Source organism: Rissa tridactyla, chromosome Z (genome assembly GCF_028500815.1).
Source record: "Rissa tridactyla isolate bRisTri1 chromosome Z, bRisTri1.patW.cur.20221130, whole genome shotgun sequence".
NCBI lineage: Eukaryota > Metazoa > Chordata > Aves > Charadriiformes > Laridae > Rissa > Rissa tridactyla.
The window spans coordinates 87,734,289-87,759,400 of NC_071497.1; the positions used below are offsets into that span (position 1 = coordinate 87,734,289).

A 25,112-nucleotide genomic window follows, 5' to 3' on the forward strand; every position below is an offset into this window, starting at 1 on the left:
CAACAGAGGGTAAAGAACGCTTCAAATGCACTTCCTTGGATTTCATGGATGTGTACCAAATTAAAAGAAAAAAAAGCTTACTAAAAATATGCATCTTTATTCAAATAAGGTTATCTCTGAACTCCAAGTGTCAATTTACATTAGTCAGAAACAAACATATGAAAATGTCAGCTGTTTGAATTTTAAAAAAATCATAGACAGTCTTCGGTGTTACAGCAATTGATGCATGGAAAAATGTCAAATTTTCTTCAAACAGGAAGTTAGGTAATTTACAAACCACATTGTGAATTTTGAAAGATTCAGGAATGACCGTGTATTTAATATACCCTGACCAGTACAACAAAATTCTCTTGTCACTGCCAAATATTTGCTACTTATCATCCACACTTCATTACAATTATTAGACTCGTGTCCACCCCCTCCCCGGCCCCCGCCATTGCATGTTCAAAGAAACTTCTAGTAGTCAGCCATAACAGGAGGCTGCACTGAATGACAAATATTCTTGAAGTCCAAATTTGCTGCTATCACTTCAAGAACAGACAGGACAGAATTTGATCTGGACAACTGGGAGCTTTCCTTTGATCCAGTGAGGGATGAGGCAATTATGGAAGTTCCAAGGAGAGACGACTGTGAAATGAAGCATGAAGCAAAGTTACCACTTTTTGGAGGGTACGCTTTAGACCTCCTGCTCCCTAATACAACGGTTTCCCGGCTGCGGGCGGGAGATGGGTCAGGTCTATCAGCAGCACAAACACAAGCTGAGCCCCATACTGACCATGCAGTTATAGGTTCAAGTTTTCCCCTAGACACTGTCCCTCTTCTAACAAAAGACACAAAAGCGTGGGCTGCTCCGGCTTTAAAACAAAGCTACGGTTGGATAAATTCACAGTAACAAAAAAATACAGGCTTCCTCCAATTTGACACATTAGAGATGTTCCTCATCGTGCCAGACATTCGCACCTGCCTACCAAAACACAACTGCTGGCCTGTCTGCGTGCCGGCTCTTGCAAAGCTGGCTGAGAGGGAGGGAGTTCTGTTGGGCTGCTGCACTGACGCAGGAAGGCTTGCAATTGGCAGGAACAAGACTGCACATTTTCACAACAACTTAAGAAAATATATTAAGTTTAGTTAGAAGAGTCAGGGTTGTAACAGCTTAGACTCAAGGCACCTGTAAATATTTGCTGGTGTTGAAAGAACTGAATGGACAAATTCCCGTGCGTTACGCTGGTTTATGCAAAAAGTTTTCTTCGTTGATTTACCCTATTTATGCAGCAAGATTAGCTCAAGGCAGGAGTTTCTCCAAACGGTACAGCAAAATCTTCTCAAATTTAGAAATTAATCTATAAAGCCATACCACTTACAGTATATTACATACTGTAGCTATGTAAATTGGTGTGTAGGTAGTATCGTTTTACTGGTATAGCATAAACATCCACTTTTTGGACACTGTATTTGAAGTAACAAAATATATTGCATAGATTTATTATTTCTCCAAACTGGCAGGCACAATACTGAAGTGTTCTTCATTACAGCGAATTTGGCAGCATGTGTTGCACTCCAAGGGAGTAGGATGTAGGAATGCAGTATTTGTACGTTAGATTCCAAATGATTTTTGCAGATTCAGACAAACAGATGAATAATTAAAAAGTGAAATATCCTGATGCATTTGTGTATTTTATAGAATTTAAAAAAAAAACCCAAACCCCCTATTCTAACTCTACACACAAACAACTCAAGGACAAAGTTACCACAGATATGTAAACAAGACAAAATTAATTCTTTTCACATTCCTAATAATTCCTATCTGCTTTGTTTCTTTCCTGAAGCAAATGTTCACCTGATAAGCAGTACCAAAAACACATGTTCCGTCTTATGCTTTTGATATTAAAGCAGGAATTGACACACAAAACTGGTTCTACAATAGCTGTTGGATTAACAAACATGTCTGAAGCATCAGCTTGTGAAGAAATGACTTAATACTCAGTATGTGTAGTTTAGAATACTTGCCATGTCAAGATTTAAATCAAAGCATCTGTATTTGATACATGAAAGACACAAGACAGCTTTATAAAAGTAAAGACATATTCATACACTAAACACATGCTTAAGAAAATCAGATTTGAAGAGGTATAAAGCAATGATACCTTTGCTGAAAAAGTCGCACAACTTTCTAAAAAAAATTACAGACAGACTTGAAACTACAAAAAAGAAATCAGTCCCACAGTATATTTGAAGAAACTACTTTCTCATGTTTTCTCTGACTGCCTAAAATCAAAACCCAAAATCAGGAGATAAACTTTTATTTCCTTGTTCTGTATAGTTTGTCTTCTATATCAGGTATCAACAGTCAGACTGTTAAAGGCCTGTCTTTGTGTCCACCTATTAAAAAGTGTTTAAATTTCATGAAGATTTAGAATTAACTACATAATTCTTAAACCCTTAAATCCAAGTGGTAAAGAAAATAAATGTTTATAACAAATTTTTTACCACCCCAAAATAAAAAAGATAGAGAAGAGCAGTTGCTTGGAGGTTTTTTTTGTTTATCTCATTGTTTTGTTTGTTTGCTTCTGTTTTTTTTAAACTGGTATGTCAGGATACTTCGCGGCAAGCTTTCTGCACAACTCATCCGTCTGCAATTCTCACTATGAACGACAACCAAACTTGGGTGTTTCAATTCCATCCTCTGGAATCTCGACAAAAGAAGAGGAATATGGCATTTGCCTTCCGGTATTTATGAGAAAGTTGGCTGAAAACATAGACCTAGAGAGGGTCTGCAGTCTTGCCCTGTCTAGCATTTGCTCTGCTGCTCCCCAGTGTGTTTTGGTTTGGTTTTTTTTTAACTTTATCATTAACAGTTTAAAGAGAATTTATTTTGTTTAACAAAATTCAATAATTTACAATATTGAAGTATATCAAACACTAAAATTTCCCTCATTTACAGAAGTGTATCATTTTCTGTGCATACATACTGCTGTTATGTACGCACAAAAGGAACAGGTCATCAAAAGAACTTTTTGGCTGCTGCTTCTTGCTGACTCCTGAAAGAAAAAGCAGAAGAGAATTCATTAAGTACTTATGGTATAAAACCAGCTAACTGGTTTAAATAAATAAATATTTCACTTACTTGGGGATTAAAATATTTCATTCCTTGTCAACAGAGACTTAGGAAAATCTAATATAAGTCATATCACAAAAATAGGATAGAATTTTTTCTATTTACAAAGACATCGGTAGCATCGCTATAGCTCCAATTTTGCATCAGACACAGAAGGAAACAAAACATTCTGGACAGAAGCCAGAAACCGTGAAAGAATATATGAACAGATTTTTGAAATACTTTAACTAAAATTTTCTAAAGCTTCTCAGTATCTGATTGGCCTAAGGATCATCACAGAAAAGGAAACGCATGCAGTAAGCAGTGAAAGAATTTACTCGAAATGGGATTTCCTTTTCCCTCTGGCAGAGAACATATTTATTTTCTTAGTGAATACAGACACTGTGCATCAACCGCACACTGATGCTAGAATTAGAAAGGCATCAAAAAGAACTGGAGGGGACAGGCTCCTCATGTGTCTTGGAAGCCATCTTCCCAGCTGATGGCGTAACATGACAGACATAAGAAAGGCACTCTCCCCGCTTTGCGGAGAAGCGGACACACGATAAAAGTTAGTGCTATCAGCAGCACCGGTCTTATATTAATACTAGTTATCCTTCCACAGAGGTAGCAAACAGCATTTTCTCTTTGAAGTGCAACACAGCTATTTTGGTCCCTACTCCTTATCCCGATCAGCTTATGCGAGAAGCAGGAGGGACAACTACCAAGCAAGTCCTCACTCTCAATAGGCTTTTCTTTCCATCAACGTAAATTTAATTTGAACATTATGACATTACAATGAGGAAAAAGTGAAGAGAGAAAACATCCCAGTTAGCTTGTGGGGTTGGGGGGAACCAGAAGTCCATACACTATCAATATCATACGTAGGACAGGGATGAAGGCATATGCATCGTATAAATGTTCACTGAGGAATTTGTGAAATGGGATAAGTAGCTTGTAGGTATGCATAGCAAAAAAGAAAAAAAAATTCAAATCACATCATATTTTGTTAAGATGTTAATAAACTTCAGTAAGTCCAGCAGAGGACCACAAGGATGGTGGTCAAGAGCTGAAGAACATGCCTCAAGAGAAGAGAGGGAGGGAACGGGGCTTGTTCATCGTGGACAAAAGAAGGTTTCAAGAGGTCAAACAGCAGCTTTCTAATCCCCACAAGATGTTATTGAGGGGACGGGGACAGTTTATTTACGGAGATGCACATTATAAGAAAGAGACACAACAGTCAAACTGAAACGGGGCAGGTTTCCATTAGATACACTGTGGACACAGGGGAGAATAAAACAAACTTCATAATGATAATTAAACATTTCCAGTGGGGTCCCTAACAGTGGTAAATTTTCCATTCTTGGAGGTTTTTAAGACCCGATCAGTCTAAACACTAAGCGACCTGGTCTAAATTCACTGTCGACCCTGCTTTGAGCGGAAGGTTGAACTGGAGACCTCTCCAGGTCTCTTCCAATCTGAATGACTGCTTGTTTTAAAGAAGATTAACATAATCATGCCATTGCAATTGCAATTCCAGTCAGAAGTTCTGAAAATCATTTGCCCTGTTGTCTTTCAAGAAAAACATACTTACCTATACATGATATAACCAATGAATAACACTGTTTGCACTGCTACAAATATGAAGAAGTGCACTGTAGATAAGCACGATGGAAATGGTGGCAAATCTGGACACTTCATTTTCTCACCAGATGGCTAAAAAATAAGAAAAACAATATTTGAGAAAAGAGCAAACAAGACATGCCACTGAAAGACTGTTATATGCAAGAAACAAAACAAGGTCTTTGCAACATGATCTAAAAGTCAGAACACAAGCAGAAAACAGACAGAAAAGACACTACTCTGAAAAATCATAGTTTTACTCACCATCTCACTTTTCCCTTTCACCTTTATGTTTCTCAGACAAACTGACTGCTGCTAATTTGAGCATTAGAGTGGAAAAGAATAAATCCTTGGTAAATTAAGCCAGAAATCAAGAACCTTCCGTAGGATCACAAGCTAATTCAGCTTAATTGCTACCTAGGCTAGACGAAGGTGCTCCTGAATGTGCACACGGTGATCTTTCACGCTTAGAGGCCTTAAGCAGAGCCTGCCTGAGTTTCCCCTGATTAAAGCTCTCCCTTCTGTGCAGAAGCAGCGGAGAATCTTCTCTGTATAGAGCTGTTAAGTAGAGGGACAAACACAAAAAACGCACCCAGAAAACCTAATTGCTTGACCTTGTTTCCACAGGAAATTAGACTAAAAATCATGCTCTTTGTGCAAAACTTCTCATCAAGACACAGATCATGCAGTTAGGTCAAGGCAGTACAGTTTTAGCGAAGCAGCTTAATGAAGGATTAATTGCTCTGTAAATTGCATGCTGGCTCATCCTAGCTTTTCACTAACAGCCAAATAAAGAAGTATTACAGTCATGCTTTCCGCTACCAGCACATAAATTACCATATTTCGTTGTACTAAATGCTCAATGTCCCTCTTTACTACATGAAGGTGTTCTTTGATGTCATTGAAGTGCTGAGTTGTTTCATAGACTCCTGCAGCAGAGCCAGGATGTTGAGCTCCAGTGATCAACCTCAGAGCATCAGACATGGAATTTCTGAAACAAGACAAACAACAAAACATCTTTCAGCACAGAGCAGCTTTCCTATACACAGCAGTTATTCTGGACATCTTTTAGTCCATTAAAATTAATTCAAAATACACAGCAGCCCCAAAACACAGAAAACAGTTTTTTCCAGCTTCCAGGAATACGTATCAAGAAACAACTCCTTAATCAAAGTATGATTTTTTAAAATATTTAATTCTGCAGACAGTTTCAATTTGTACACTGCACCATCTCCCAAAGCCACGCCGAAAACAAGATCTAGCAAATATTCTATTGCTAGACATCTGCTTTGCCTGACTGATGAAGTCTAAAACAAGTGTTTTATTTGAGGCTCTTGCCATGGCTTTAGGATAAGCAGAGTTTAATGCAATCTTTGAAGAAAACCAAAAGCTGTTTGAAAAATAAATAAATAAAAGCAATCATGTAAGAAATAAAAATAAAGAAGAGGCTTTAGGGATAAGAAAAGATTTAGATACATCCTTGTTTCATGATTATCATTTATACGAGAAACTCATTTCCCATATGTATTGCCATAATACTTAATATTGTCTTGATGTGAATTCATTTTGCTTCTACAACAAATCAAATTAAATCCATAAAAAGTTGAGGTTCCATAACAAATTTTGTTTGAGATAAACTAGTCAATGAGAGAAAAATACTTAAATCTCTAATCAATATGTTTATATAATTTTCCCCTACTGTGATGTCTCTTTTCAGTTGCAAAGAGGATTATTCTACAGCTAAAATATTTATCATGTGAATGTTAATCTCCTCATTATTAACAGAATAAACAATCAAAATGTATGTCTTTGGATATTTCTTTTTAATTTACTTAAAACTTTACATTTTGTTCAGATGAGAGCTTACTTTGATGCCTTCAAGGTAAAGTCCTAACTCTTTGTACTGTGGTCAGCAATTTGTCACGGTATCACAGAAGGGTTTGGGTTGGAAAGGACCTTTAAAGGTCATTGGGTCGAACCCCCCTGCCCTGGGCAGGGATGTCTTTCACTAGATCTGGTCGCTCAAAGCCCCGTCCAACCTGGTCTTCAACACTTTCAGTTGTAACTTTCACATAGGAAAAACACCACAAAAGCAAACCTGGCTTGAATACTATTCATTGAGTAAACTGGCAACAGTAACATATAATCGCATTTGTAAGTGTTATACAAAATTATATTACTGATTTTTAAATGGCTCACAATATTGTGAAAATGGCAAGTTAAGCATCCAAATTTAAACGTTTACAAATAATCTTCATAAAGATGTTGCCCATCTTTTAGCTCTGCATCAGTTACTCTTCGTGCCATTAAAATGCAAAAATCACAGAACTAAAAATAAAATTTAAAAAAAGCTGAGCCAGGAGCAAAGAGAAAACTAGCAAGGTACATATCTATTCAAAGGCACTGTGACAGCTCTCCAGAAGTAAGACTTGCAAGCATCGACATACTACGTTAGTGTTACAGCAGCTTTCGCTCCCTTGTAAGAACTGCGCAGCGCATTTAAATTACTTTAAGCAACTACACATTAAGTCAAAGATACACACTAAATTAATCTACACAATTACATCAGGTTGCAGATACACCACTTCAATGAAGAGGCCTTTAGTAATTACAGCCGCTACTAAATGCTGGATTAACAATATACTTTTCTTCAAACTGAAGACTACCACTTTTTCTGTCAAATATCACTATAACACACAAATCAACTTAACGTCCTAGACTACCAAGTATTCTGCATACTTCCCACATAACCAAAAAAAATTCTTTCCGCTTACAGTAACAAAAAGCTCCAAGAATCCACCTTGTCCTGTCATCTCTGTAAAAGCTCAACCCCACTTCCAGCACACGTTAGAAGATCGGTTACACTCCCAGTTATTCCAGATAACGCACTGTGTGCTAGGCCAGGCGGAGTTAGCCACGGATTTCTGCAAAACTCTCAGTGTTCACCTCAATAAGCTCATTTCTAATATTGCAAAGTTATCAAAAGGAGTCACCAAAACCCAGCTGTTTGCTTCTGTAAGCCACTGCAAACAAAACTATCCAAAGCTGCTCTTACTTTCTCTCATTCTACGTTTCTGGCCTGGAACTTACACTTACAAAATGAATGCGAAAACCCCTGATCTGTCCTAACTTAAATTAGCATATACGTTATTCAGAAATTATTTTATATTTTTGTATTGTCATTGTATAGATTATTTAAATGAAGTTGATTAATATTTACCTGTACTTTGAATCAGTGTTATAATAACCTTTTATAATAACCTTCCAGTTTTTCACTGGAAGATTGTTTTTCTTAAATAACGCATGCAACGACCATCACGACCACTGCCTAGCTAATGCTTATAGTAATTCTGTCTGTCCACATCCATCGCATTGTTTATCTGGCCCCACTATTCTCAGTGCTAGAACACATATAATTCTCATTTTGTTCCTCTCCCTCCTAGTATCACCATCCCTGTGTAATTAACAGAAGTCTGCACACCCACCTCCCCCCAGACTGATCCACGCTTTCTTAAAAGCAAAATAAGTTCCCTAAGTAGACATGGTCTGTATCAAATTTAATTTATATTTACTTCTGCATGAACAATACCATGCTGATAGTTTCTATCGTATGAACATGCAAGATTCTTCTGTAATCAGATGATTAAGAAATCCACAAATCTTGACAAGAAAATTACTTAGGCAGTAAGTCCTTTTCCTCCGGGATGACCAGCAATGCAACAGCGGGCTGTTCATTTCTATCTAAAAATAAAACATTTCTTTAATCTAAGAAAAATATTAAGATGATGTTACGCAAACTCATACCTAATAAGTAGTCACAAAAAGGGCAGACTGCCAATGTTAACAGGAAAATCTAATTTGCTTGCAAGGTATAAAGATTTGTCAAGAATATTACCATAAAAGCTTTCATGGAAGAACAAGTGCAAAAATGGAAGCACTCTAATCTTCATTCTACAAAAAAACCTGACCTACTTAGATAAATCACAAGAGCTGCCCTTGAACTAACATAGAAAAAAAACCCACGACTGCTTATATACTACAACATCAAGTTGTAGGAATTGTTTTTCTCCTTTTTTTAAGCCCAAGGTAAGGAATGTTTTAACTACGATAAACGAAGGCTTAAACCAATTTAAAGACATTCCTGCTAGAGACAGCAACTGTAAGACACCTGTACACAGACATCCCTATCAAAAATAGGAATTTTCTTAAATCCATTTCAGCAGTATAGCACCTTCAAGATAAGATTTTTTTTTTACTTCATTTGGTAATGTATTTTGCAAACAAAAATAATAATTAGAAGAATGAGCAATGAATCTCAGCAACTTTTATTATATGCACAAACATTTTCACTTGCATAGAACTATTTCTAAGAATTACTTACATGCCTTTATAGGTCGTTTACACTAAACAAAACCTCAAATATATTTCATATAATATTATATATTTGATTCATAATACTATATAATAATAAACTCATATAATTATTATATCAGGAGTAGACTGAGTACACGGACAAGATACTCAAATACACCTTTTTTTTTTTTAGGTTCACTAGCTATAAATCAAAGGCATTTATGCTCATGTTGTTATCAATACTCCAAAATCCGAGCAACAAGTTTCCATGAGGTAGCAGGTTATCACGTTAGCAGAAATTGATCGTTTTTAGAGGGAATGGACTTACCTGTTGAAGTGGAATCTCGGGACAAAAAAAAAAAAAGAAGCAAATCAGGGGGCTTAGCCATCCTAGGGACATGAACTTACTTTATTATAGAAATTAAATGTATGTGGACAGTCATCACTAAGGAACGGCCACAGAAATTTCAAGTTTGTCAATATTCCCCTGCTTAAATAATAAATAGGATTTAAAAGGTGGAACGAATATAAAATTCAAAACATAGACTTAACCTTCAGAAAGCATTTACCTTATTTCATTTACTTGTCTAATGACCTCTTCTTGATTTTTCACAACCGTCTCGATCTCTTGCTGGGAAACCTGGCAGGGCAGGGGGAAGGGGGGGCAGAGAAAAAGATCAACCGATCTTGGAAAAGGCAAATCGATCACGCTGCTGAAATTAGGCTAAGCTATCAATCACGGTGGTTGGTTGTTTTTTTATTTACCTGTCCTTGTTGACCCGGAACACCAGCGCCTCTTTTGGCAATCTCATCTGTGACTGCAGAGACGTATCGTCTCTGCTCATCCAGAATCATGTCCAACTGCCTATTAAGCTGTTTGATTTCAAGATGAATTCGATTCTGCCCCTCGAAGACTTGCCTCAGTTCACGATCACTTACAGTTTCAAAAAGATCATCCGCTGATAAGAAAAAAGGACACGCAGTTCTTAGATATTTGCATTCCTCATAAGTTGCATTGTATCATTTTTTTTGCACCCTTGAAAGTTTCCACATGGGTATAGTTTTTCCCCATAATTTGATATATTCAGTGTTTATTTATCACCATTGCCATAGCAAAGGATACCCAAGTGGGATCAGAACAACTGAACAGAGAGAACCACACATTCAAACCCAGATTCCATCTTAGAGTTCCTATTTCAGTACTTGGGTAATGTGCAACACAAAATGGAAACAGGATGCTGTTATTATTAGGCAGCAGCTATCTTTGCATAAGCTAGCATTGTACTACCAACTGTACTTCAGAAGAGATTTGCAGGTATAAACTGACAGCTAACAAAAAACAAACAAACAAAAAAACCCCAACCACCTGAAATTTCAGGTCTAGATGCCTGAAGTACATTCCTGACAGTCTGTGTTCAAATACAGCTAATTCAATCCACAAGAATAAGAAATAGGCTGGCTTCCATTATATTTGCAAATAAGCAGATTCTTTTTTGCCCAGGTCTAAAAAAAAATAAATTAAAAAGCGCCAAGCAACCCAAGCAAATAAACAAACCCCCCATCATGTCCCATAGCAGAACAATCAAAAGTCAAAGCCCTGTGGCTAAACACTCAAAAAAGTGGGCAAGAGTCATTATTATAATTTTCCTAAATTAAATGTCATTTGAAATCAGTGGAAAAACACTATTCAGAGTGGAAAAACACTATTCAGTCTGAAGTATCTTTAAACCAATGCTTGCTGAGAGCTGCGGATGCATGGCCTCAATAGTGGAAAGGGAAATTCTGCCTTACCCAGCCAAACTTAAATTTATCATCAATAGCTTAAAATGTAAAAATAAATGCTACAGCTTTTAACAACATCAAGCTGGAAATTTGGTTATTAGACAAGCCAAATACCAAGACTGAATGCCAGCTAATGCTGTGGTGCTGAAACTGATGGAACACCTGTCCAGTTATTGGGCAAGCATTAAAAGGCTGTTCCAAGTAAACATAAGTTCCAGCACATCCACTAGCCCACCTTTAATAATAATCCATAAAACAAGATGGAAAAAAAAATTAATTTGTTATGAATGCGCAGAAACAGACCAAAGCGATGACATTTCAAATACATTTTCAAATAACCAAAAAGGCCATGCTTCCTCAGTCATCACTGTACAGAGAGATGCGTGACCATCTCTCCCTTCCACCGTTCCATGATGATTCTCATCATTCCCATCATGTTTCCCTTCGTTTGTTTTGTTCTTAATCCGGGCGTGACAAAAGGGACTTCATATTTCAGAAAACACTTCACAAACAAAAGAGCAAAGATTCTTAAATGAAGTAAATAACATTAGTAGGAACTTAGTAAAATCAGTCAGATTATCAGGCCCTAGTTCTGAATATCCCAGAAAGCAAATTGTCTTCCTTGGCAACCGAAAAATCACCCAAATAACTTGCCTGGCTGTCCTTGCACATCAGGATGTTCCTTCTGAAATTCTTCTTTCTTTTTATCCAATTCTTGTTGAAAGTGTTCAAACTCTTCTTGATACTTCTCTTTATCTTTTTGAGGAATTTCTGCATCTGGTGTTGGCTTTAAAACATTATCAAGGGCGGGGGGGGAGGGACAGAGATTTTTTCATGTTTTCCATTACTCCTATATAACTTATTCTCTAGCAAGGCTGTTCAGATTTCAGATTTGAAGACATAACACAATTAGTGGAACACATTAATATATTAAGCTGAAGTGAGGAACCAGACATCCCTATGGAGACCCATAGCTTTTTCCTGATACATGAGTACTTTCTGCGATTAAAACAAAATCGAGTTTTACAAGGATAGATGCTGTTTAACAGTACAGAAGTGTTCTAGAGGTACGGCAAGTTGAAAGCAAGAACTGGTTATTTCTCCACTTTCCAAACAAAGAGTACTTTTGGGGTTGTTTTCTCTGCATGTTTTGATTTATCATCAGGATTTTTGTTGATTTGGTGTTGCTTCAAGAATTCTGGTGTTGAAAACATTAATTAATATATTACCGAAACATTACAGTTATTAGTCTCATTTTTCTAAAACAGATGATAGCACAGCTACATGCCAAAATCCTGGAACAGGGATGCCAAATATAACTTCAGAGGAAATGCCATAATCTGCTGCTACATGTAAAAAATATACAATAACATGTTTTACTAATCATGCATAAAGATGCTTACTACTTCCTTCCCAGGCTCAGTCAACTGGAAGGTCAGAAAAGACAGGACGTCGTGATCATCTGTATTCAACAAGCAAAACAAAAAAACACTGTTACTTCCCAAGTCAACCTTGAGCTTGCAAATGATCTTCAGGCAACAGAATCCTCAAAACGTCCTCCCAGGAGTTTATGCAGTGGGGAATGAGACCGCACAATGTCTTTGTAAGGACAAAAGGAAAGTCCTTCTGCTCTAGCCAGGAAAAGGCCTAAGCATACCAGCAATTTGGGAATGGGAGAGGGTTAATTCCATCAACACAGTCAAAAACTGGTGTAATGGATCAACACTCGCAGCAAAAATGCCTCTCTTGCAAACCCTGCAAGCCTCCACACCACTTGTCACAATTTTTAACATTTGCTACCTGCAAGTCCCCCTGTTGCTGCAGATATTCCAAAATATCCTTGTGATGGCAACACCATATCTTCCACTTTCGCACAAAATTCATAGTCTTCCTTATCCGGAGTGAAGCCATTGTTAATTAATACCTAAAAGGATAAACACAATTTTTACCACATAAATCTATTTGTGTTAATTGCTTTGTCAGTTTACAGTAATGGTCATAAATACACTTATTGAGTAATTCTGTGGCTGATACTAGAAACCAGAAAAAGCATCTTTTCTGAAAGACATTTTTTGCAAAGAAAATGCAAAAGCTTTCTATTTGAAAAAGGAAAAAAAAAAAAAAGGCCGATTTCACCATTGAGCATGACCAAAATTCAACATTTTCTGTTCATCCCCTAAGAGGACATACCACATAGAATTCAGACACATAAAAGAATTTATTCACTTCAGTTATAAGAAACGGCAAGACAAATTAGTGCGTGGAAAGGAACACACTGGGGAGCGGGATACCACCGGGAGAGATGAAGGTAAGCTAACAGGTGTCATGGCACTGCCTGAGGGTGCGAATGGAAGCGTTCCATGGACAGGGCTTTAAACTAGAAATAAAGGAGGAAGGGGATAAAACCAGGCCCACTAGTAATGAGCCTAGGGATAAAGGGCCAAGGATGGGGGTGGAATCGGTAACCCAGCTCAAGTGCATCTACACAAATGCACGCAGCACAGGCAACGAATGGGATGAGCTGGAAGCCATTGTGCAGCAGGACAGCTGTGATGTAGTCGCCATCACGGAAACGTGGTGGGATGACTGTCACAACTGGAATGCTGCGATGAATGGCTATAAGCTCTTCAGAAGGGATAGGCAAGGAAGGACAGGCGGGGGTGTGGCTCTGTACATTAGGGAGTGTTTTGATTGTATAGAGATAGATTCCAGCGATGGTAAAGTCGAGTGTTTATGGGTAAGGATGAAGGGCAAGGCAAATAGGGGAGATCTTGTGCTGGGAGTATGCTACAGACCACCCAACCAGGATGAGGAGACAGATGAAGTATTCTATAAGTGGCTGGCTGAAGTCCCGCAATCGCCAGCCCTTGTTCTGGTTGGGGACTTCGACCTGCTGGGTATCTGCTGGAAATACAACACAGCAGAGAGCAGGCAGGCTAGAAGGTTCCTCGAGTGCGTGGAAGATAACTTCCTGACACAACTGGTAGGTGAGCCTACCAGGGAAAGTGCCTTGCTAGACCTACTGTTCACAAACAGTGAAGGACTAGTGGGAGATGTGGTGGTCGAAGGTCGTCTTGAGTTTAGTGATCATGAAATGGTCAAGTTTTCAATTCGTAGTGATGTAAGGAGGGGGGTTAGCAAATGGACTTCTGGAGGGCGGACTTTGGCTTGTTCAGAACACTGGTTGAGAGAGTCCCTTGGGAGATAGTCCTGAAGGGCAAAGGGGTCCAGGAGGGCTGGACGCTCTTCAAGAAGGAAATCTTAAAGGCCCAGGAGCAGGCTGTCCCCAAACGTTGCAAGTCTAAAGGGCAGGGAAAATGGCCAGTCTGGATGAATAAGGAACTTCTGATGGAACTTAGGAATAAAAGGAGGGTTTACCACCTTTGGAAGAAGGGACAGGCAACTCAGGAGGAGTACAGAGATCCCATTAGGTTATACAGAGAGAAAATTAGGAAGGCAAAAGCCCAGCTGAAGCTCAACTTGGCCACTAAGGACAACAAAAAAAGTTTTTATAAATACATCAACAAAAAGAGAGCCAGGGAGAATCTCCATCCTTTACTGGATGCGGGGGGTAAAAGTTGCAACCAAGGACGAGGAGAAGGCTGAGATACTTAATGCCTTCTTTGCCTCCGTCTTCAATAGTCACACCAGCTATTCCCAGGGTGTTCAGCCTCCTGAGCTGGAAGATAAGGATGGAGTGCAGAACAACGGAACAACCCATCCATAATCCAGGAGGAAGCAGTCAATGATCTGCTTCTGCACCTAGATGCACATAAGTCTATGGGGCCGGATGGGATTCACCCAAAGGTTCTCAGGGAGCTGGCGGGAGAGCTCACCAAGCCTCTCTCCATCATTTATCAACAATCTTGGTCAACAGGGGAGGTACCGGATGACTGGAGGGTGGCTAATGTGACACCCATCTACAAGAAGGGTCGGAAGGAGGATCCGGGGGAATACAGGCCTGTCAGCCTGACCTCGGTACCAGGAAAGATCATGGAGAGGATCATCTTGAATGAGCTCTCACGGCAAGTGCAGGGCAGCCAAGGGATCAGGGCCAGCCAGCATGAGTTTAGGAAAGGGAGGTTCTCCTTAACCAACCTGATCTCTTTCTATGACCATGTGACCCACCTTCTGGACGCAGGGAAGGCTGTGTATGTTGTCTATCTGGACTTTGGTAAGGCCTTTGACACCATCCTCCACAGTATTCTCCTGGAGAAACTGGCGAATCATGGCATAGACAAGTGTACTCTTCGCTGGGTTAAAAACTGGCTGGATGGCCGTGCCCAGAGAGTTGTGATTAATGGGGTGAAATCTTCTTGGTGGCCGGTCACCAGTGGTGTCCCTCAGGGCTCAGTTTTGGGGCCAGTTTTGTTTAATATCTTTATCAATGATCTGGATGAGGGGATTGAATGCACCCTCAGTAAATTTGCAGATGACACCAAACTAGGTGGGAGTGTTGATCTGCTTGAGGGTAGGAAGGCTCTACAGAGGGACCTGGACAGGCTGGATCAATGGGCCAAGGCCAACTGTATGAGGTTTAATAAGACCAAGTACCAGATCCTGCATTTCGGTCAGGCTGGGGAAGAGTGGCTAGAAAGCTGCCCGGCAGAAAAGGACCTGGGGGTGCTGGTGAACGGCGAGCTTAACATGAGCCAGCAGTGTGCCCAGGTGGCCAAGAAGGCCAACAGCATTCTGGCTTGTATCAGGAATAGCGTGGCCAGCAGGAGCAGGGGAGTGATGGTGCCTCTGTACTGGGCACTGGTGAGGCCTCACCTCAAGTGCTGTGTTCAGGTCTGGGCCCCTCTGTACAGGGGGGACACTGAAGTGCTGGAACGTGTCCAGAGGAGAGCTACCAGGCTGGTGAGGGGTCTGGAGACCAGGTCATATGAGGAGAGGCTGAGGGAGCTGGGCATGTTTAGCTTGGAGAAGAGGAGGCTGAGGGGAGACCTCATTGCCCTCTACAACTACCTGAAAGGAGGTTGGAGAGAGGTGGGTGTTGGCCTCTTCTCCCAGGTGAATAATGACAGGACCAGAGGAAATGGTCTGAAGTTGCGGCAGGGGAGGTTTAGATTAGATAGTAGGAAGAATTACTTTACTGAAAGAGTGGTCAGGCACTGGAACAGCCTGCCCAGGGAGGTGTTTGAGAAACATCTAGATTTGGCATTTCAGGGCATACTCTAGTGGCAAAGATTGTAGGGGTTTGTGTTTTTTTTGTGTGTGTATGGTTGGACTCGATGATCTCAAAGGTCCTTCCTTTCCAACCATGAAGATTCTAAGATTCTATGATTTACGCCATTCCAGCAAGCACCAGCGGTTTTGGGGCACACCTGAAACGCTTGTACACCAACACACGCAGTTTAAGAAACAAACAAGACAAACTGGAAGCATTGGTCCACTCCCAGAGCTATGATGTCATTGCTATTAGTGAGACTTGGTGAAATGAGTCCCACACCTGTAGTGCTGGGACGGAAGGCTATTGCTCTCAGGATGGACAGCCCTCACAGTTAGAGATGATGTGGTTGAAAGCCTCAGGCTGAGGATTAGGGGGATGGAAAACAAAGCAGATGTCATTGTGGGCATTCACACTATTGATCAACCAGCCAGGATGATAGCACCGATGAGTTATCCTGTAGGCAATGAGGAGCAATCTATGGATCATTAGTCCTTGTCTTTGTGGGAAATTTCCACTTCCCCAACATCACCTGGGAATACCATACTGCTGTGACAAGCAAGTCTGGGAAATTCCTGAAGAGGAAGAAAATTTCTTGTCATGAGTACTCAGGGAGCCAACTAGGAAAGATGCCTTCCTAGATTTGTTTGTGAGCAGAGGAGGACACGTGGGAGGTGTGATGGCAGGTGTCTGTCTTGGCCACAGTGATCATGAAATGGTAGATTTAAAAATTTTTGGTGTAATGAGAAAAAAGGTCAGCAGAGTTGCTACCCAGGATTTCAAGAGAGCAAACCTACACCTACTCAGGAAAGGCTAAGGACTCTGGGTTTGTCTGGTTTGGAGAGGAGGTGGCTGAGGGGCCACCTCATGGCTCTCCGCAGCTTCCTGAGAGGTCATGGAGAGGGATGTGCTGAGCTCTTCTCCCTGGAACCCAGGGACAGGACAACTTGGAACGGTTCAAAGCTGCACCAGGGGGGCTCAGACTGGACATGAAGAAGCATTTCTTTACAGAGGGAGTGGTCAAACCCTGGAACAGGCTTCCTGGAGAGGTGGCCCATGCCCCACGCCTGGCAGCGTTGAAGCGGCATTTGGACAATGCCCTTAATAACACGCTTTAAGTTTTGGTGAGCCCTGAAGTGGTCAGGGAGTTGGAGGTCCTTGCAGGTTCCTTCCAAATGGATCTGATCTATTCTATTCCATTCCATTCCATTCTAAAGCTGATCATGGCTTAATAGTATCATCTCTGGTTCAAGAAATCCATGACTCAGGGATCATTAAAGGCCAGCCTATGAAAAGCATACATCCCAATAAGGTTTTGGGTAACAAATTTTTGGTCTAATCTAGAACAGTTGTCCCTTGCTGTTCTTAGGTTGATTCTAAGCTTAGAAAAGGTTCTCTCTTCCTCCACGTATGCATTTGCAGAACTGCTAAGGTTAGCAGCAACATTTGGGGCAGAGGAGTTCCTAGATAAGGCATCAGCGACCAGGTGCATTCACAAAGACAGCAGCCTTGGAGTCTGAAATTTAATTTTCATTCAAGAGTAACAAATAGCTTTTACCATTACAACACAGTACAAGGTCCACCATGTTTTAGGTGCATTCGTGTTTACTTTTAGAGAAACTTTTACTACAAAATGACAGCTGTGTTCTATGGCTAATACCTACGAACAGTACCTTTTCAGAAGGAATGAGAAGCCAAGAAAAACACACTTCATAGCTGTCACAACCCAGCACCACATAAATATTTTTCTCCCCTTACCTAGAAGGAATTCACAATCATCTGAATAGTATTTAAGAAGTCTTATACCCTTATAATTGGTTTTCCTTATATTCCTTATACCAGTGGTTTTCTATCTTCTTTAATCTTCAAAGCCCTACTACTTCTTGGAGGCGGGAAGACTCAAGTGGCAAATTTAAATCTACTGTCAAAGAATGAGCTTTGGTTTTATAGTCAAATTTCAAGAACCTCTTCCAATCAGCCACAAAACCCTCTGCAGCTCTCAGATCAGCTTGAGAAATACCATTCAAGTTAAGGAGCTGCTCAAACACTTGGAAGCTGAGGAACAGATGCCGGCTTTGAGACACCTCTACAGGCAAGTCGACAGCAGCAGAAGGGTCTGAGCACACACAAGTATGTTAGCGAGACTCACTCCTAAGTAACATCAGAAAAATCAGCAATCGCCTCGGGAAACTACAGATGCACTAATGTAGTTAAAAGAACTTGTTTAGCATTTGAACATACTGCACCTCCTTCAGCTTCTGCTACCGATCTCAACATTTTCAAGAATATTGGAATTAACATATGGGGTCTTCGAGTTTTCAAATAGCTGCAACAATCTCACACTTAAAAAGCTGAGAAACAGGAGTAATTATGTTATTTCAGAGTACTTACAGTCAATGTTTTTTGGTAGTATGTTATCTTTACTCGAACGGGATAGGGCTTGTTACGAAAGTCCCTCTGACAGGATGCCAATGCTTGCGTGGAACCATCACTATGCAAGAAGACAACTTGCATAAAACTATATCTTATGATTTATCATCAGCTAAGACAAAAAAGCATCAATGTATCACTAAGCAACATCATGATAGTTTTTCAGTATGCAAGTTTTTCAAAAGCTGTCCCACAACTGCACTGAGCTTTTCTGAGGTCTGGAGATCAACGGTACTAGATGCTTTACACAGGACACAATGTAAACAGAATGCAGTAACGGGGAAATCTGTTTGCTTCCAAGATATACTCTTGCACCTGTGAACTGAGGTGGAAATAAGCTATAGCCTGGATTGCACCAACTAAGCTAGACACCTCTCTTCTCGGAAAATCCAAAAAGATGTCAATTGTGGTGTTGACAATAAACAATCAGAAATCAAAATTAAACTGATTAATTTTAGTAACAGGCAATTAGCTTTCAGTTAGTCACTTTTGTCAGTTATTAGCTGTGTGTGGAAGATACCCATAAGCAACAGAGGTAAAAAGGCTCCATGTATCTGAGTTCACCCACCCCAAAGGGCATATGCCATTTAAATAGTTGCTAATTTCTGTGCTGTTACTGCCAAAACAGTGTTTTAACAAACAGAAAAACTCAAGGGAAACAACAAAGTTTCACATGAAAGAGACCTTTATAATGTTTCTCAAAGTTCCATGCAGCGTTTCACCATTCAAAAACAAACATTCATCATTAACACTGAAAATAAACTTACTTCTGGTGGTCATACAGAAGTTTTCCATTGTTGCCTACAACAATCACTCCGGGATTGTTTTTCTAGAAAAAGAAATAGCAAACAAATGGAATAGTTTAATTCAAACTGAAACATAAGTAACATCACCAACAGCCCTTCTGCAATAAAGCACCTAAAGTCATTACACTACAGATACAGGACAGATGTTTTTATTCCCTCCGTACTTCAGGACTACCTATACAAAATGACTGAGTAGCGCTGTGTCATGCTGCATGCTTTGCAAGAGACTGCTCCTTCTTTACATAGTTAGAAAAAAACCTCACACAAATTAAGTTTCTGGATATACTACCAATTACCATCATTTGACAAATACAGGAATATAAAAGCCACAGATAGGAGAAATTTATATGTAGTAAAGATATAGACCTTAAAACTAATAGATTACTTAGCACAGCCAACTTTGGCTACATAGCACTGGGAAGAACATCCAAACACACACTATGTTGACATCCTACTGACCTTGTCACAGTCATTAGAAAAACCTCAGGAGCTATCTGTCAGAAACCAAACAAAGTCTGTTGAACACATGCCCAGTTATTTAAATTGCTAGAGGACAAGAACAAGCTAAAACGATAATGGCAGAACAGATTTACAGTGCTATTCTTGTTGCCTCCAGGAGTTTATGAAATGAACTCCAGTTTTTCATAGCAGCACAAGATTTCAGAGTTAATCTCCCTTCCCCTTCAACATTTCAATTCATCATCTCCTAAAGCATACTAGTTTTGGCTGGGAGAGTTAAATTTCTTCATAGTAGGTTGTATGGGGCTATGTTTTGGATTTATGATGAAAAGAGTGCTGATGACACAGTGAAGTTTTAGTTACTGCTTACACAGCCTCAAGGCCTTTTCTGTTTCTCACAGTCCACACCAGTGAGTAGGCTGGGGGTGCACAAGAAGTTGTGAGGGTACACAGCTGGGACAGCTGACCCCAACCACCAAGGGGTATCCCAGACCATATGGCATCACCCTCAGCAATAAAAGCTTCCTCCTCAAACCAGGACAGGGAAGGAGGAGAAAGGGGGAACACGCAGAGTTATGGCATTTGTCTTCCTAAGTCATGGTTATGTGCGATGGAGCCCTGCTGTTCTGGAGATGGCCAAACACCTGCCTGACAATGGGAAGTAGTGAATTAATTCCTGGTTTTGCTTTGCTTGAGCACACAGCTTTTACTTTACCTACTAAACTGTGTTTACCTAAACCCACAAATTTACTCACTTTTACCCTTCCGATTCTCTTTCCCATCCCCACCCCGTGTGGTGCTTAGCTGCTTACCAGGGTTAAACCACAACATAAAGGAATACACATTCCAGCTAGACAGATTGCCAGCTCTTAACAAAAGAAGGCAAGACTCAGACGTCAAGAATTCAAGAAATAATGTCCTTCCCAATTCACAGTGGTGGAGCAGGATGGACCTTTGTCTTCAAAAAAACACTACAACCAAACTATCTGTCTCTTTTCCTTCATCACATAGATTGTAAGGACAACAGAACGGTACACCAGCATAGAGAAATACACCAGTGTTTTTACTTCTCAGCAATAGAGACTGGCTAGCTGAATTGCTTTGACATCAGTATTGCCTGCTCAGTACCACTGGAATACTTTAATGTCATCTTCTTACTGCTTTTTTTAGTTTAACAACACTATTACTGAATTAGTTCAGAGAATACTTGCATATATTCTGCACAAAGTGTGTACAAACAGTTCAATTGCAAAGCCTTCATGAATGCAACCCAAGTCTAATCTACCTTAGAGCACAGTAGACAGCTACAAACAAAAGTATTCAGTGATAACGGTCAATGGATGGTCCAGTTTCTGCTGGGGATCACGTCTGGATGCAAGCACGTGCAAGAACTTGAAAGACAGTAGAGAATCCAAAGCAGGGAATAACTTCTCAATTTTTTGCCTCCAAAAGTCACAGAAAAGATGTGCTGCAAACTCTTGTGACATTTAGTATGGTTCTTACAATTTCAGGTATTCAGAGCTATGAACTTGTATTTCTCTTTTTAAAAGGCTCCTGTCACTACTTCTACAGAGAAATAAGAATTCAGCTCTGGTATAACCTGCAGGCTTAGAATGAAGAGGGAAAAAAAGGCTTTACAGTTTTAAAATCAGCATCATAAGCAGGGTGCTTTGAGTTGGCAGTACTAGATGAAGCATACTTCTGGATGCTAGCATGTTAGGCTGAGGACCAGTTACACCACCAAACATCTCCCACTGAACACACTGAAACAGCAACAAGAAGAATTTCTCCATACTGGGACTCAAGAAAGCAAGAGGCTGTCATTAAAAAAAAAGTCTTAAGAACTCCAGTATTTAAGACACGTCAGACCAATACAGGCATGACAGAGACTTTCGTTTTGACTAGAATTGACACATCATCACTTTCTAAAAAAGGGTTTCACGCCACACTGACTAAACCTGTCATGATCAGAGTCTCAGCACTATCAAAGTTCTGGCAAATAGTGTTGTCCACATGCAATTTTTGTTAGATGGCCTCTTCAGCCAGCTAAACTCCACCAGTTTCCATATTCATGCCAGAAATCAGGAAAAAAAAAGATTTAAAAACGCTTAGTAAGTTAACAATACTCTAATTTTATGTCTTGTCTTTGAAGATCAGAAACATAAACGCCATCTTCAGTCTTTCGACATCTATATATGTTGGTTTACTGTATATCAAAAGCCATCTGTAGGAAAAAAGCTTGTAAACCTACAAAAATATATCTAAAACATTTAAAAAGCAAGCCAAAGTAGTGTAGGAAAAGCAAGAAAAGCAAAGCAGACCTACTATGTATTGTTAAAAGTTTCGCAGGATCATTCTGGACTGGAAAACTCGAAATTCGAAACAGCAACTGTCACCCCCATCTGCTACAGATTTTTGCTCTCAAACTATTCAAGGAGATTTGTTCCAAGAAAAAGAGCATCTCTGAAGACAGACATAGAAACTTGTGTTTCCACAGTGTCATATTTTGGTACGATATGCCTCTTCCAAAGCACACATCTTCAGACCTATCAATGTTTCAAATTGTGCATGGACATTCCAAATTTCAGTTTGCACACATGTACATGGTATTTTTCCCTCCAAACCTAACACATGAACCAATCTTCAGTGGAGATTCATTATGTGTTACGCTTCAACTTTTAAGCTTAAAAAAAAAAAAAAAGTGTGAAAAAGTCTAGTAAAAACACTAAAAGGGAAACTTGACTATTTTAAATTATCTCTTTGAAATGGAGAAGAGTAGGAAAATAATATACTATTTTTTTCCACAAAGTTATATGTACAAAACAAGCAGGAAATTAATTTATAGTCTTTGGCAGAAGACTTTGCTTCCCACTAACCTTTCCATCATTGTCAAAGGAATCAAAGAAAATTCCAACACCGTTCCATTTATCAGCTGCCCCGAAAACAGGACCTTCCAAGCCTTGCTCTTCTGTAAACCAGATTGCCTATCATAAAAACCAAATAAGACTCATAAGTCAAGATTCACTTTTTAGAGCACGCCTGATTTTTTTCAGTGAGATGAAATTCTTAATACCAATCCATCAGCTCCAATGCGGCCTCTTCCTGTAACTCGAAAGGTCACTTCGACTTCCCAATATTCAAATATTGATTTGGTTTTTGTCCACACCGATCCTCTTTGGCTTTTCAAAGATGTTGTTATACGAATCTGATCTGCACTTGGTATGGCATCTAGAAAGGAAAGGAACCAACACTGAATACATCAAAAAGTATTGCAAGTGTCTAACTAGCCAATTAGCAAATCTTCTAAACTCACAGAATTTTCTCCTCAACTGGTTAACAGTTTTCAAAATAACTTTTTAGTGGAGTACTCAACCACTTGAGAGGGGATCAAAACCCAAACCAGCCAACACACATTTACTTTCAACAACTTGATCACTGCTTCACAGAAGATTTGATCAAACTTCCATTTGGGACCACGATGTACAACTTAAATAGAACATTGGTGTTGCTGTTAAGATATGCAATAAATTAACTATGAAAAAAAATAATCAGGTTTAGCTTTCTGCTGTACCTCACGACTTTTCACAAATCACAGATTTCTGTTCTGCTTTTTAAAAACACATTTTCTAATTTTCTGTTTCATAGCTTAAAAGAAGAATAAGCATACATTTAGAGAAATTCATTCACCTGTATTAAATAACACTTATTTTTGTGACTGTCTGCTTAAAAGCTTATACAAATAGTTTCCTCCATGTCACTCGTAGCATAATGTCAAGTAAAAGGCAAAAATTAACATTCCTGAATTAACCAATATAAACTAAATTAAAGCCTGTCAAAAAATAAAAACACGGCAGAAGTTACTGCAGAGAAACTATACGAAGGTAGGGCCTCATGTACAGTAAATATCAATGCATTTTACAAGGGGGGGACTTGCAGAAGGCTAGATGCCTTAAATCCTCAACCCATATTGCAGAGGATACATAAACTACGTCCAATAAAGTCGTGTTTGCCAAGGCACGATTTCCATTTTAAGCTTTTACACTACGAAATTCAACAGGCTTTTCAGCCGCGCAGAAGCACCAGGGTTTCGCTGGCCTCAGGCCGGGCTCCTCCTGGCCCAGTGACACATCATCACTCCCGGCAGCGTGTCACACGGACCGGGGGTCACACCGACCGGGGCCCTCCCCGTCCCCACGGCGCTGTGGGGGGCTCGGCGGGACGGGGGGCACGGCCGGCGCTCCCGCCTAAGGGCGCCCTGTCGGCCCTCGCCCGCCGCAGGCCGCGGCAGCCCCCGCCGCTCCCACCCGCCGCCTCGGCGGTCCCCGGATCCCAGCCGGGACTGACCGGCCCCGGCCATCTTCGCCGTGCCCCGCAGCTCCCTGCCGCGGCGGCTCCTTCCCGCGCCTTTCCCTTACGGGGCCGGCCGCACCGCGGGAACACGGCGCGGCCCCGCCGCCCCCCGCCCGGCACTTACTGCCCGTGTGCACCCAGAACGGCACCGTCCCGTCCGCCTGCACCAGATGCGGCCCCTTGAAGCTGTACTTGTACTCAAAGCGCCGATGCGGCGCGGCCGCCGCCGAGCCGTCCGCCGCCTGCCCGAGGGCGAGCGGCGGGCGGCCGATGGCGATCAGGGCACCGGCTAGGAGGGCCGCCGCCAGGCCGCCCCGCTGCGCGCGCGCCGCCATCTTGGGCCGTGCTGCGGGAGCCGGGCACAGCCAACAGGGCGGCGCGCGATTGGCGGCGCGCGGGGGCCGGACCCGGGCGGGGCAGGGCGGGCCCGGGGAGGCGGGCGGTTCTGAGGGGAGGCGGGGCGGGCAGGGCCCTTTTGAGGAGCAGCGGGCCGGGCCAGGGCGTTCTGAGCGGCGGCGGGCCGTTCTGAGGGGCAGCGGTCCGGCGCCGCGTTTGTGAGGGCTGCGCTGCCGTCTGCTTCAGCTCGGCAGGAGGACCCGTTCCGCTGGCGGGCGCCGCGGAGGACCCGTGGGATGGCGCTTCTCTGGCAGCGGAGAAGCCCGGAATCGGCCTCGGGGAGGGAGCCGGGCTGCCGGCCCTGCCGAGGTCGCGCCCCGTCCCATCCCCTTAGGGCCGCGGGGAGGCCCCTCGGGCCGGCCGCCTTCTCCTCGGCGGCCCGCCGGGCCCAGTGGAGCCTCCGGCCGCCTTCTCTGTTTCGTACCGCGGCCTTTCGTACAGATGCGTGCCGTTAATGGTCTGCAGGGTGTGAGGGGTAAATAATCTGTGCTTTTCCCTCAGTATTACTTCCTTAGCAAAGATGCCGCTTACACAGGCTGTATCTGTTCATTTTTAGAACAGCTGGAAATCCTGCAGGAAAAATTATACTGTTTCTCACAACGGATGAGACCAACCTTCTTTCATGGATGCGCGCAAAGCAAACCTTTGG

General features: G+C 41.3%; 1 protein-coding gene across 2 annotated transcripts; it reads right to left on the bottom strand.

The window, feature by feature from the left end:
* Positions 1 to 77: 77 nt before the first annotated feature.
* On the bottom strand, positions 78 to 24,440 carry LOC128902548 (protein ERGIC-53-like). 2 transcript variants are annotated; one of them, XM_054185755.1, is made up of 14 exons: positions 24,192 to 24,440; positions 22,791 to 22,945; positions 22,594 to 22,701; positions 19,220 to 19,281; positions 18,414 to 18,513; positions 12,653 to 12,776; positions 12,256 to 12,314; positions 11,507 to 11,639; positions 9,836 to 10,029; positions 9,640 to 9,710; positions 5,555 to 5,708; positions 4,689 to 4,810; positions 2,970 to 3,038; positions 78 to 627 (listed from the first exon to the last, which is right to left on the bottom strand). In XM_054185755.1, the coding sequence occupies exons 1-13, from the start codon at positions 24,400 to 24,402 to the stop codon at positions 3,002 to 3,004; spliced, it is 1,530 nt and encodes a 509-aa protein (XP_054041730.1). In that variant the 5' UTR covers positions 24,403 to 24,440; the 3' UTR covers positions 78 to 627; positions 2,970 to 3,001. The 2 variants fall into 2 exon arrangements, with proteins under 2 accessions (XP_054041730.1, XP_054041729.1); XM_054185754.1 differs by having other exon boundaries at positions 78 to 3,038.
* Between the last annotated feature and the right edge of the window lie 672 nt (positions 24,441 to 25,112).